Source organism: Sapajus apella, unplaced genomic scaffold, assembly GCF_009761245.1.
Source record: "Sapajus apella isolate SASKATOON/1434 unplaced genomic scaffold, GSC_monkey_1.0 scaffold11, whole genome shotgun sequence".
NCBI classification, from domain to species: domain Eukaryota; kingdom Metazoa; phylum Chordata; class Mammalia; order Primates; family Cebidae; genus Sapajus; species Sapajus apella.
In genome coordinates this window covers 7,133,720-7,149,085 of record NW_022436951.1, presented here as the reverse complement: position 1 = coordinate 7,149,085, position 15,366 = coordinate 7,133,720, and the positions used below count along the sequence as shown (strand labels likewise).

General features: G+C 37.4%; 1 protein-coding gene across 5 annotated transcripts in view; it reads left to right on the top strand.

Moving 5' to 3' along the window:
• Window positions 1-15,366, top strand: part of SPEF2 (sperm flagellar 2) — a 200,400-nt gene that overhangs the window by 54,780 nt on the left and 130,254 nt on the right. For all 5 annotated transcript variants that reach the window (XM_032278967.1, XM_032278968.1, XM_032278966.1 and 2 more), the window contains one exon: window positions 2,292-2,460. In XM_032278967.1, coding sequence (XP_032134858.1) covers window positions 2,292-2,460 — 169 coding nt within the window. The remainder of the gene's footprint in view (window positions 1-2,291; window positions 2,461-15,366) is intronic.

The following is a 15,366-nucleotide window of genomic DNA, read 5'->3' as shown; positions in this document are numbered from 1 at the left end:
CAAAAAAAAAAAAAAAAAAAAAAAAAAAAAAAAGAAAGTTTAATTTTAAAAGTCAAAGTATATTTAAGTAGCAATAGAATAACTTAGAAGTAGGATAAATGATTCATAGATACTACTAAGTGCAAACCCTGAAAACTTGAAACAGATCTTAGTTAACTTAGAAAGTTTAGGTTGCCAAGGTTGAGAATGCACCTGTGACAGCCTCAGGAAGTCTGACATGTGCCCAAGGTGGTAGGTCCACAGGTTGGTTTTAAACATTTTAGGAAGACACGAGACATCAATCAATATGCAAGAAGTAAGTACGTGAGTTCCATCCAGAAAGGTGGAGACAGCTCAAAGCAAGGCCCCTCCACTGGGGGCTTCCAGGCCACATGTAGGTGAGAGACAGATGGCTGCATTCTTCTGAGTTTCTGATAAGTCTTTCCAAAGAAGCAATCAGAATATATATCTATCTCTGTGAGCAAAGAGATGACTTGAATAGAATGGGAGGCAGATTTGCCCTGAGTGGTTCCCAGCTTGAAAGGGCCCAAGATATTTTCCTTTCACGTAAGCTAAAGCAGACCACGTAGCTGTAATTTTCAGACCAAGTTATTTAAAGTCAAAAGAGCTCATTCTAAAATGGAAAGTGTAGTACTGCTTCTAAAGCAGTGCTTTTTTTCTTTTTTTATATAATAGCATTTTTCCTCACTTTTTAAATTTTGAATTAATAATTGCTTCGCCAGACCAGGCTGATCTGAGGTGAACTGATGGAATTTGAGTCCTTTGAGAAAACTGAATTGCTAGCCCAAAAGTACTCATGGAATCCAGAAGCCATAGCAGGTGATTTTCTTATTCAGGAGCCTCAACATATCAGGTGGGGAGAGGCAAGGTCAGAATCTTGAGGAAAAGGAGAAGCTTGGCAAGAACACAGAGACTGATATTCTGTATGATTAGAGAAGCTATTTAAAAATGATCCTACTTTTGTCATTTTATGTTTCTATCCTCATATGAAATAATGCTAAAAGAATTTTATGGTAAAGCTCAGATAGCTAAGGTTTTTTCTTCTGTATTATTTTCAAAATACGTGGACTACTTTAGTAGGTTGCAATCATGAAGCCATAGAATGTCTACAAATGTCATGGTAAGTCTTATTGAAGGAGAATATTAAAAAGTTAATAGGAGGAAACAGGTAATTTTGAATCTTTTTAAAGCCCTAATAAGTGATGGAGAAAGCAAAAGGGAGAAGTACCTGAATATGAGGTTTGTTAGGAGTTCAAGACCTTTGAACACACAGCCCTTTAAACAGGAAAAGTTGTTAGGTCTGTACCATTAAATACTAATTCCCCATCCCTTCCAATCCCCAGCTGCCGATAATCTCTGTCTTACTTTATGTCTTTGAATTTCTCTTTTAGGCACCTTGTATAAGTGGAATCATATCATATTCATCCTTTTTGTGTCTGGCTTATTTCATTTAGCATAATGTCTTCAAGGTCCATTCATGTAGCATGAATCAGAATAACATACTACTTTTTAAGTTGTAATTTCAAGTTCTAGTCCAACTGCTTATTATCATATCAGGACATTTCGCACATCTTGTCTTGAAACAATTTTCCCACCACTCCATCCTTGTTGCCTCCAAAGCATTCTTTAGGCCTCAGCTTTGGAGTCATTTCTTTAAAGAGACCTTCCTGGAACCAACAACTTAGGTTGACTCCTATTGTTATACTTTCCCATTGTATAATTCTTATTCAAAACTTTCATTTATTTATGCAGTTATTTTTTTTCCTTCTTTCCCAGAGTCTGTGTAAGTCCAGGTATTCCACTTGCTATTATATTTCTAATGGCTAGTAAAATGTCTGGAACTTAGTGGGTTTGAAGAATGAATGTTACTTTATGCCACTGGTTCTTTAAACTTTTTTATTGACTGTTTCATAGCGGAACAATATATCTAAAAATAGTGAGCACAGTCAAAACACTTAGGTTCCTTAGTTCTCAGCTCTGATATCAACTTAATTGAAATTATTTAAATACTCTAGTATCTGTCCTCCCGTGCAAAATGAACAAACTGAGTGCTTTTCAAGGCCCGTTTAAGAGAATGGTAATTTCACATTTTATAAATAATTCGTAACAGAAAAATCTAATATATATTAGAATCATTGTCATTGCACATATGGCAACCTTTAAGATTTTTCAGTAATTACTTCTATTTGTCTGATGAAAGTGAGCTAATGACATAAATATAATAAAAATACAAATATTTAAAATCTGTATTTGACTAACCATTGATCCAACTCTACCTTTTTTTTCAATAGTCTCATTCCATATAAGTTGATGCATGATTGGAAGGAACTGTTTTTCAATGGAAAGCCCATATATGAACAAGCCTCTGTTAAGACACTACCTGCTAACCCCTCAAGAGAACAACTTACGGAACTGGAGAAAAGGGACTTACTAGATACCAATGATTATGAAGAATATAAGGTACCTACCAATATGAAGTAATTAGAATGCTATATAATAAATCCTTTTCCTTTAACATTAATTTTGTGATATTATTTATTTAATTTCTACTAATAAAAATAGATGTTTTGTTTGTATTTTCCCTCATTTTAATTTGTATATTTTTACTACTTTTTAGTTGCTTAAACTATACATACATAAGCTATTATCTGTTGTTCTTGGTAGTCTTAGGAAAGTGGTCTGAGAAAACATCAAGCCTAATAATTGAGTAGACAGATTTCAGAATTTTTAAAATGTTTTATTTATTTATTAGCATTTTTCTTTGTATGTGCTACTTCTGCTTTAAAAACCATTGTTAAAAAGTGTTTCTTTTGTAATTGATCTAAATAATATATATATTTTTACAGGCAAAATGAAAGAGGAGCGGGCCTGGGTTTTATAAATAGCGTAGATTCAAACAATGTTTTATTCAAAGATTGAAATAAAAAGTATTGGATTCTAACAGTGATTTTTAGGGAACTATTGTAAAGCTTTTGAGACTAGACAGACTAGAGCTACATTACTGGAATTGCCAACTACTAACAGTGACCTTAGGTGACCAGTTCCTTAAGGGTTAATAGATTCCATTTTTCAATTTATGGAAAGGTAATATACTATACCCACTTTTTTTAAGTTAACATGAGTTAAACACTTAGCTGAGTGTGCTTCATATTGGATGCATGTAATACATACCCATGTCTCTCCTCACCATCCTACTCTCCCCATCCCACCCCATCTCACCCTTAGAAGTAAAGATGTAACAATCATAGCTTTTGTATAGAAGTTTTGAGTGCATCAACAACAGTGGAATGAGTGAGGCTTTTTATTAGAAAAATTACTGAATGAGTCCCAGAAAGTCTAAGTGCAACATGAAAAAAATCTTTGAAAAGGTGATTTGACCTAATTACTCACTGGTATTTAGTAAATACTCAACAAACGTTTGTGGAGCAAAGAGTGAATAAAATGAATGCATTACAATAAACAAAGAAAAGTGCAAAATAACACTAATAAGTAAATATTATAAGAAGATAACTTTGTGGTTAAAAGATAAGGAAATAACATGAGATTATGAGAAATTAAATGTACACTATATTTTAATTAAATGAATCTGTATTTGTAGCACTAAGAGAATTATCATTAAGGATTGACTAGAACCTTAAAAGATATATGTGGATATTTATTTTGTATGGTTGTAAAATATACTAGACCTAGTACATCAACCTAAAGTGTAATGCCACATCATAAAATGCTTTGACAGTGTGAAACTGTGTTAAAGTATTTGTTTCCATTGTAAATTAAAAGCCATTTCATTTGACAGACTTTACTGGTTCATCAAATGTTTATTTCTAAATTACTTCTTAAACGGCTCAATCTCTATTTGTATTGCTCTTACAAATCAGGAGACCTAGGAGGCTGCAGCTTAGCAAAGATTTTTGTCTCTCTAGCTATTTTCCTTGTATGAGAAATGGTTACCACAGAACCTGCTTGTCTTACCCACATCCTGAAGTGGATGATGCATTTATTTTGCAGGAAATTGTAAACTTTTGTTAGGAGTTTGTGAACATCTAGCAATGCACTTTATTTTCTGTATTGACTTTGCTGTTTTTCTAGAATTAAAAATTATCTTAGGATTTATAACATGTTTTCACAAGCTCCCTTTGACGCTATAATGGAAAATATGTCATATACAGTTTTAGGATATACTGTAAACATTATACTGTCATTCCTTTTGTCTCTTCAAGAACCGGTCCTAAATGTTCCTACACACAAGTAAAAAATAAATGTTTCAACTTGTAAAATATATTATCTGGCTTAAACAGCCTATTACAAAAGGCAGAGGGACAATGCATCCTGGCTTATCTAAAAGAAACAGTTGTCCACATTTGTTATTATTAAATTTGTTCAGGAGTTTTAATGTAAATATGTTACTAAGAAATTAATACATTTACTTGAACATAAAAATGTTCATTATATATGATGTTCAATAACATTATAATGAACATTATTATGTTCAAGCAAATGTATTACTCAGAAACTAATCTTCAAAAAGTTTATATTCTTAGCATACTTAATTGATGTCCATACCATCTACCTTTAAAGAACTGACAGTTCACAGTTTTGAGTCTGTGCTTTTAAAAGTCCGTGTTGTGTTAGAATAAGTTATTATGCTTAAAATGTTTAATTATCGTACCTAGAAATTGCAATCAAAACACATATTTGCTTACATACATGTCACATGTAGCTGGCAAAAACTTGACTCTTATTTCTTAACGTTATTTCCTAAATCATCACACTCTATTTACAGAATGAGAATGACTGAATATGACGAAGCTCTAGCCCAGTGGCTAGAAATAACAGTTCTTTCTCCGAGGAAAGAGGCAAGAGCAGCATCATGGAGCAGCCAGACCTTTCTGAGGTTCCTAGGCAACTACCGCAGGATAATAACAATGAGTTATTCCGTAGAGAGTGAGGAAGGGCCCTTCAAGCCCAGTGGATCATGGGTAGCAGGCTAAGCCAGGCGGCCCAGCTCCTGTAGTGCAGCTGGCAGCACAGACCCACATAGCAGCCGGTGGTTCTGGTTTGCAATCATGTGGTGGACTCCTGCTGGTGAACCTCAAATTCCCCCTAATGCATATCCTTTCTGTGGGTCTTACTAGCAAATGAGTTGTAATTCACAGCATTTCACTTTTATATAAGCTGCTTACTAGCAATTACTAGTTGAATGAGTTTAAGAGTTACTAAAATTTAGTGTTCGTAAACTAAAATTAGCTCATAGAAGATGGGTTTTTCTAAGAAGTCCCTGCCATAAAGCACTTAGCAATTTTCAAAGCTCTATCGTGAATGCCCACAACCAAGTTATGGTTGGAATTCCTATAATGTGGAGGAAGGATATTTCATTTCCAGCACATCATCCATGTTGTCTCAAGTTGTTAATGATTTTTAATTGCTACTATTTTTTTGTTTTTAATGGAAAATTACTGTTTAAATTCATGATCAGTTGAGTTTGTTGTTGTTATTGAGTTAAACCTACAGTGTGTGTTATAATGTACATTTTTAACATTATTTTTGGTTTATGATTTTCCATTAACTAGACTTTAAGATGTGTTTGTACACATGTCATGGTATAACATGTGTACACCTGTCACTACAGCACATGTATGGATACCCATCCCCAAATTTGTTTTACAATGACCTTTATTATGATCAGGTCTTCTTCCACCAAGGAATAGAAATATAAGAGGCTAAGGCAGGAGAATCACTTGAACCAGGGAGTTGGAAGTTGCCATGAGCCAGATCGTGCCACTGCACTCCAGCCTGGCAACAGAGCAAGACTCCATCTCAGAAAAAGAGAGAAAATGATGTGGGACTAAATGGGCTTTGGGGTTCTCTGTTTTCCTGTCTCATCTGAATTGTTTGGCTCAAAGACATCTCTGGATAATTGACCCAAACACAGTGATAGATTTTAGTAGATGAGTGTTAAGGGCATGTGAATAGATCACTTTTTTACATTTAAAACATATATGTTGCATCGATCAGCTCAGGCTGCTATAATAATACACCATAGACTGGGTGGCTTAAAACAGGAGTTTATTTTTCATAGTTCTGAAGACTGAGAAGTCCAAAATTAAGGTGTTAGCCAGTTTGGCTCTACAGTGGGATCTCTCTTTCTGGCTCACAGAAGACTGCCTTCTTGCTGTGTTCTCACAGGACAGAGTGAGAGTGAGTGAGCTCTTGTCTCTGTTCATCTTCTTATAAGGAAACTATTCTCATCATGGAAGCCCCAACCTCATGACCTTATGTAAACCTAATTACCTTCCAAAGGCCTAGCCTCCAAGTACCATTACATTGGAGGTTACGGCTTCAGCATAGGAATGTCAGGGAGACAAACGTTCAGCACATAATATATGCATTTATTCAGGACATTTACAAAAATGTCTCAATATGGAAATTTACTAATAAAGTATAGGAACTTTTAATTTCACATGAAGTTGCTTGTTTTATGGTCTCTGTTGTTTCTTGCCAAGAAATCTTAATTTTCTTGCCTTTTAACTATAAAGATGCTTCTATTGATGAACCTGAGCATGAATTCTATTTTAATTAGTCATTTTAATATAACTATATATAATTTTATTGTATAATACTGGAGGGCCCTGATAAATATGATGATTTCATCTTTTATTTTCAGATATGGAGGAATATAGCTGACCTCTAACTGGGAAGAGTAAGCACTTGCTTATCTGATGGAGGCTGAGATATTCTCTAAGGCTCTTCTGTAACAATTCCTCCTGCCATTGCAGTCCATGCCTCACATTATCATTCCTTTGAATTAAGACATCAGTACTTCCTAAAATACAACAGTTCTCAAGATAGGCAATAGGAATCATTATCAGTCTCCGAAATAGAAAGGTACTGGGAAGGAAGATTCATGTTGAAAGAAACATTCTCATATCATTCTAGTTTAGCTTTTAAGAATGTGCCATTTCATAGCTGCAGTTTCTTCTCTCCATTTGTTTACAGTTTTACCTATGGCTCCCTAAACTCCTTCACTAATGGTAAGGCTCTCTAACTGGCTTTTTTAGAGTAAGCCTCATTGTATCTTGGTTGGGTAGGATTCTTATTTGTAGTAATTGAGCACACTGATTCTAACTTACAGAGCAGAATATCAATGTATTAGGTTTTGAAGAGGGCTCTAGTTTCCCTAGGTCTGTGGTTGCCAAGAAACAAGACTATTTTCTAATTGTTGTAGGCCAAAGATTTCAGAGGGTTTGATAGAGGTCCGGGACTTGTGTCTAAGGAATAGCAGGAATAGAAGAGGAACTTGGGTCATGTGGAGGGTATTTGGTTTCAGATTATTAACACTAGAGACAAGATAAGTTCATTGAAAATCATGGTAGAAATAGTTGAATTATCAAGTTCAAGACATGAGACCAGAATTGAGAAATGATTTCCAAAAAATTGGCAGCCAAATAGAAGTGGAATGGGATGTGAGGACAGAGGAAAGGGAGGAGTCCTGGATGACTGACATGAATAAGATCAGTGTCCACCACTCATTTTTATTTGTTCTTGATCACATAGAAAGAAGCCAACCCTCTTTCAAGCTCCTTTCTCTCTGGGACCTGGGAAACACAAGGTGGTCAAGGCTTTTCTGGGCTTTCTACCACTGAGTTTTGGGTTTGTCCTCTACCTACTTTGGCAAGTACAGAAGCCAGCTTCTATGCATCAAGCCCACTTTCTCTTCAATCAATTACTCGGAATTACCAGCTAGGATTTTAGAGCTGGCTATAAAGTTTTAAACTTTAAAGCTATAGGCTGGGCATGGGGGCTTACACCTATAATCCCAGCACTTTGGGAGACGAAGGCAGGTGGGTCTCTTCAGGTCAGGAGTTCGAGACCAGCCTTGGCCAACATGGTAAAACCCCGTCTCTACTAAAAATACAAAAATTAGCTGGACATTTTGGCAGATGTCTATAATTCCAGTTACTTGGGAGGCTGAGGCACAAGAATCCCTTGAACCTGGGAAGTGGAGTTTGCAGTGAGCCAAGATCCTGCCACTGCACTCCAACCTGGGTGACAGGGCAAGACTCTATCCCAAAAGAAAAAAATATTTTAAAGCTGTATCTTAAAAGATAAATATAGGAAGAACACATGGGGTTTACAATCTTGAAAACTTGAATGAATCCAATAAAGTGTTTAAATTTTGATATGCTCAGACATGTAGGACTGAGAACCATAAACTCTCCCACCTAAAAGACCCCCCCCCCCATGCCGCCACTCCTGTCCAGTGCCCAGGACTTCTCAGCCATATTGTTTGGTACCATGGGCCTATAGTAGTCTTTGACATGTTGGCCAGTGTCACCTCTAAGCTTTCTGGGGGTGGCTTATACCTCTTTGAGTGTCAATCTCAGCAGTGAAATAAAGGCAGTGATTGTGGTCATTAGTATAGAAAAAGGGCATTCTCTATGGGAAAATTCTGTGTGAATTTTGCAGTTACAAGATGACACCAGAGAAATTCCAACCAAATCTGTTTTTCTGACTATCCCTGGCTAGGTAATAGCAGTAGACAGGTGAATTCAGATGTAGATGCTTCTGGAAAATTTCCTTTAAATAGCAAGACCATGGAAATTACTGTAAAAGTGATCCTGAGGTAGGCTACCACCTCCCTGATGAAGAGAGCATAGTTTAAGCAGTTAGGGAATGACAATTACTGTTTTTTCTAAGGATAGCCACCACCACCAGAATTGTTTGGTGGCCCCCATCTGATATGAAGTCCAGGGTGATGCAGTCTCAAGGTCACTTAGCAGCAATGCAGTGACCTTAGAGTCTTGTTTGTTTGTTTGACCCAGGCAATTGTGATTTGGGAAAGCACTGGGCTGTTGTAATTATCAGTGTGCCACATTCAGTGCCTTGGAATGGCCACGATGGCTTTCCAGGGATGGAGAATGGAATAAGGAGTAGGAACCTATCATTTTGGGGTGGCTGAACTACTTTCCACTGATCTCCTGAGTGAGTTACTTCCAGTACAGCTGGAAATCAGAGTGCTCAGCAGAAGCTCCTACCTATTGTTAGCATCTGATTGGTCACTGTATTTCAGCAGCACTGAATAGTTTTTAAGAGAGAGGATCCCCTAGAATGGCTTAGTATCAGATATCCATGGTAATCAGACCTGCAGCCAGCCCAGTGATGCTGGCTGCCTGATATATAAGTAATTTGTAGCTCAGCGTTTTCTGAAAAATAAAGCAGTCACTGCTCACTGCTGAGCTTTCTGAACTTCTGAACATGTGACAAGCTAGAGTGATTGAATTGCATCACGAGGTACCTGGCTCTCTCCAGCGTGGGCCTCAAGGACTTGACAGTGACCATTTTCACATGCTGAGTAACTGACCATGGCCAGTGTAAATTTCCCTCCAAAAACAAGAAAAGGTAGTATCAAAACAAGCATGTTCAATTTTAGCCTATTGCAAAAGAAGACTCAGGGCAGTAGACTGAGTCTGCTTTTGCAATAGGCTAAAATTGAACATGCCTGTTTTGATACCATTAGATGCCTGTTTTGATACCATTAGATTAGGGCAGACTGAGGAAGGCTACTCCTGGGACAGAAGTGATCAGATTACTAAGTGAAAGGCATTATTGAATCAGGTCAAATTCATTAGATTTCCTGATGATCCAGAATTAACCATGGTATGGACCCATAGGCAAGGCATTGGCCACCCACAATTCTGCTTCTAGCCAGAACACTCTTCAGCTCAGCATAGGGCTCCACGTGGCAGATGAAGTTGAGCTAACCTCAGCCTTTCCCTTGATAGTGCAGACTCTGCATTTCCTGGCAATAGAGATGACCTTCTCTCCAGAGGTGCAGCCATCCTGAAAATGTCAATGAGAGATAGACACTCCTGCCCACTGACTCCTTTAAAATCCGAAGGCCAGAGTGTCTCGTAGAAAGATGTGTCCGGGTTGCTAACCATACGCTGACCTGACTGAAGGCCAAGTGACTTAACAAGGCTGCCAGTTTCACACAACAGGGTCAATTCATCTTCCAAAGTTATTATGAGACCTTCTTGTAACTGGGCCTCAACACAGAGCCCCATTCCATGACAGCTCCTGGATGAGAAGACAGAATTCAGCTGCACATCAGCTAGTCATCCTCTCTTCTCTCCGCCTTTTTGTCTAAGGCAGTATGTGGCAGCATCAATCTTTTCCACTGTCACCTGGCTATCAAAGAGGTCCCATGCAGTGTTCAAGAAACCCTGTGGGGCTGCCAGATTACATAGCTGAACTCCCCTTAAGAAAGATAAATAACCACACTTTCTGCTTCTTCTAAGAATCCTGGGGAGTTATTATACATTTTTTAATCTGAATAAAATTCACGCAGTTATTCCAGATTTCTTCAGGGTTTGGGGGTAGTTGGAGGACAGAAAGCCCTAGAAGAAATGACAACAGAGGCTCTAAAAGTTATTATTTTCCCGTGGAGTATGGCTTTATTCTGAGTGCCATATTCCTCAGGCACAGAAACTGGAATATAGCCACTAGACTCTTCATTCTACCATAACAATAAGTATACTTCTGTAGTATTTTATTCCCTCTGGTAGGAGAGCAGGACAGACCCAGCCAGAAGGTCAGCCAAGAGATACAGTGCCAGGGGTTTAATTCTCAGAACTGGAACCAAGACAGTCAAGATGATTTCCCTGATGTGGCCAGAAACAGGAAGAAACAGAGGTGGAATCAAGCCAAGTCCTTTGAGCATGCCAATGATCAAAACTGAGATTGGATGAAAGCCAGACTAGAAAATGAAAACAAAGCTGGCAGGTTGGAAGCTAGGCAGAACTGGAACAGAACAGGACACACATTAAAGGCTTGGAAGCAAAGTGAGGAGGCTCTAGGCAATTGCCACAAACAGAGTTAGAACATCTGCGGCTTGTTTTTCTCACCTGCCAGTCATGTGGAACATGGTTGGCTCGTACTAGTCTAGGAGGCCCAAGGCAAGTACCCAGTTAGAAATATGAAATTAACCAAGTCACAAACAGCTTCTGCCATAGAGCAGATTGTACCTACCCATTGACATAGGCTGCTCTTCCCCACTCCAGGACCCTGGACTCAGCCCAGGTGCTTGGATTTTTAGGACCTGCCAGCTCCTGACTGTTTTAAACCTGACTTCTTTCCTGCCTAGTTTTTGGCATCTTTCAGGTTACTTATTTGAATTTCTGACCAGCTCTAATCCATTGCTACCCATGTTTAAGTGTGACAGATCTCTCCCCAAACATGGATTCACTTGGAAAAAATATTTACAACCAGAGGGTTTTTGGTATTGTGAATATAGTCAATGTTCTCCAGGGATTTATTTTTCCCTAAGTGATGTTACCCATTTGTTTTAGGTGATTTGGGGATATATCTATTTTAAAAATGAAGACTTATCCTCCATCTTTTCTCTGAGATAAAACACCGGAAAACTGAAATACTTCAATTTGTTTTTATATGTAAAAATGGCATTACAACATCTCTTGCCTCCCTGTTAAGTCTCTGGCATAGTTTGTTAGAAAAACCCAAATTAATAAACTCTTTTTCATATATTACATCTTAAATGAAGTGCTTTTTTGCTGACATAAAAAGAGATGCCTTAATTTAATGGAGATGCTCACTCAAAATCATACGTTGTTACTTCAGGAGATGCTTCCTGTATTAGCTAATTTCATCTGTGATGTGTGGATTTTCACTAGTTTCTGTCTTTGAGGATTATACTTTCTGATCTTGTCCCTAGTTTTGGGTTATGCCTATCTTATTTGGGGGCTTAAGTCATCTTTGTACCTAGTTAAAATTACTAAAATTTAATTTCTATTTAGTCACTCATTTATTCAGTTCACATATACTGAGTCTATACTATTGATTGATTCATGTATTCCATAAATAGATACGTATCGAGTGCCTACTTCTACCAGCACTGTTCTAGGTGTTGGAGATACAAAGTTAATAAGCTAGAGATCCTTCCATCCCAGTGTTCACAGTTTAGTGGGGATGAGAGAAAAACCATTCCAGACAGTGATGCTGTGTGGATACCAATGGGAGGTTATGGGACTCATTGGAAGGGATGAAATTCAATTATTTGTGAAGTACAAGTAGACATCAGTTGATTTAATGGTAATAATGCAAAACGGACCTAACCCTATGAACCATGAGATTAGACTCTTCTATCTTTGTATTTTCTTCACGGCTTCATTAAATTTCAAGACTGTAGATCAAACTAAGCTTAGGAAGTGTGTTTTGGGTGTCCTTACTAAGAGTTACTTCCAGCATCAGGACTTTTCGGTAACCTCTGAAGATATCAATCTTGGATGTTTCTAACAATCTTCCAAGGGAACCATGTAGATTGTGCAACAACTTAAAATATTATAAATGGACAATTGGCTTGTGCCTGGTTAAGACATGATTTTCTGCTCAAGGTGTTTGGGCTTGAGTTAATAAATTACCTAACCTCTTACTCACTAATACTTTTTCTTTGGATACAATTTAACTATTAATTTTTCTATTTTCCAATAAGCCTAAAGTTTTACTGCATTTTGAATAATAATAATGCACATGTTGATAAGAGTTTTTAGAGATTTACATTATAAAAAACATTTAAGAACAGCAATTGTACAAAATACAGTTTTCCAAAGTACTAGAAAATAAGTAACCAATAACAAAAGTCTAATAATACAAGTAAGATCTAAGATATGAGTGAGCTGGTCTTTAAATTAATTATAACCAATCATGAGAAATTATACTGAAAACTGTAATACTTTAAAAATATACTTTGGTAAATAAATAACTACACTCTAACTCTCTGGGTTGAGTCACTGTTATTGTAAAATTAAGAATTACTCTCCCGGTTTGAAGATATCTAAAAAATAAACTTGAGATGGTCATTACAGACCTGAAATTAGAACCGAGGGTTCCTGGTATCTTATCCAATGAAATATTCTTTATTATTTGTTGTCCAAAAAGAGGTTAAAACCAGATTGTGAAATTAATTTAGGCCACAACCAGTATTTATAAAAAAATACAATAGGACAAAATAAATATAAAATACAATGCAATACAATAGAAATAAAACATATCACAAGTAATAATGATAAGCACTATATAAATTTTTTTGTATTTTATATATGCCTGTATAGAAATGCTAGGTCACAATACAGAATGCATTTTTTATTGGGGGGGGTCCTAGTCAAAGATGTTTGAAAGCTACTATCTTAGAAGATGCAGTCCAAGTGGTAATTATGCTACAAGAGAAGCCAGAGAGTTTTAGGAGTGCTTTACAGGGGTTCAGACCAATAAAAATGGACACATCTGATGAAAAGACTTCCTGGAAGTCTTGAATAGCTAAAGAAGTATTCATCATAATGAACATAAATTCAAATTTTCCTGAAATTTGAGGATTGGTAATGGCTACAACTACTTGTGAGGTTGCTAGTACAAGTCTTAACTATATTTTAAGTATTACAGAGTGCTGGGACCCGGGAAAGTGGAGGCTTAGGGAAAAGCCAGCCAAGCACACCCGAGAGTGGTAGGACAAGGGACAGTTAACCATAGATCAAGGCAGATTGAATGTCTTGCCATGGTAGAGTTAGAGTGCATTGGCTGCCTTCTAAAAGGGGCATAACCTCATTTGTGGGGTCACTATCTATGGAATGTCTTGAAGTCGGTTTGTTAGCAGCTTCTGCCCTAAGTCCTTTGGCCACTGCAGCAAGATAATCTGTTGTTGGGTCTTATCAAATATAGATAAAAACAAGATTGCATTTTAGGAAACCCAAGGAAACTAGCAGGTATCAAAAACAGTGTAAGTGTTGTATCCCCCTAGAAGATCCTTTCTGTTTCTTAGAGGAAAATGCACTTACCTTATCTTTCTAAATGTATCAGTAATTTAATTCTGAAATATTTAGAACTTACCAAATTGGGAACATCTGGGACATGTCAGGCCATGCAGATGTTGGGAAGTTCTAGTGATCCATGCAGACAAACACTGGATTATGTGTACCTTCAGACCAGTACCACTCCTCTACAAAAGCCACCTTTGACTGTCTCTACTAAGTATTATTGATGTAACTCTATTATTTGTTGAATGTTGTGCTAGGTGCTCTGAGATTTTATGGACTGATAAATATCTCCAAAGGCCCAGATTCTGTTTATTCAAATTGATCTAAGTAAGCTAGCTCTCCCCACTTTTTGAAAGGGTGAATGAGGAAGCTCCATTCCCAACTTGGATGTTTAGAGGTGGCAAAAATGAGAGTGAGATATATGTGGTTTTTACAGGGGAAATCGGCAGCATCACCAGCATTCAATCACTTGGGCAATGCTACAATCAAGAAGGGAATCCAGTGGACACATAGGAGCTTAAGCTTGTCCTTGAAGTGTGCAACTCTGCCCACATTCAAGCATGTTTGTTTCCAACCAGATTCTGTTTGTAAATGCTCATGATTCTATTAGCCATGATTCATAACAAAGAGACGAAGGATACTGACATATTAAGCCATAGGAAACCAACAAGATATGAGAGACTGGAAGTAACCAGCATCAGAAGTCTAGGTCACCATTGGGCTCCTACAACAGGATATAGAGAGGCATGTGAGGGCTTTGGATTTATGCTAGATAGCAGAGTGGTAGGTCCATGTTATCTGTAAAGACGGGATCTGTAAAACTGGTGGATACTACGACTTCAGGAATTCAGAATTCAGGTTCTGGAAAGGTCAGTGCAGGTCAATTAATAAAAACAGTGCCAGTGGGACAGGCACAGTGGCTCACACCTGTAATCTCAGCACTTTGGGAGGCCAAGGCAAATGGATCATTTGAGGTCAGGAGTTTGAGACTAGCCTGGCCGACATGGTGAAACCCCATCTCTACTAAAAATACAAAAATTAGCCAGGCGTGGTGGTGCATGCCTGTAATCCCTTCTACTTGGGAGGCTGAGGCAGGATAATTGCTTGAACTAGAGAGATGGAGGCTGCAGTGAGCCAAAATCACACCACTGCACTGGGCAACAGAGTGAGACTCTATCTCAAAAAAAAAAAAGCAGTGCTAGTGAACAGATTGCGGCTTTTGACCACGAGTGAGTCTATTTAGTCTCTGTTGTAATTTTATGATCTCTATGTGTAGGCAGACAAAAATTCACAGGGAGAGTAAGACCTCCTATGTGTTGATGGATCCTGAATCTTATATCTTCTCCAAAATGCGTACTGATGGTATTTATGCAGGTTTAATTAAAGTATTATTATTAAAATCAAGACATCGTAATAATTATTTCCTATATGTTCATGACAGTTTACCTAAATAAAGGACTATACATCTACACAGAAAAAATATCTCATTTAAAGCAATTGTTTATACCATGTGATATTTACCTGGTTTTGCCCACTCTGA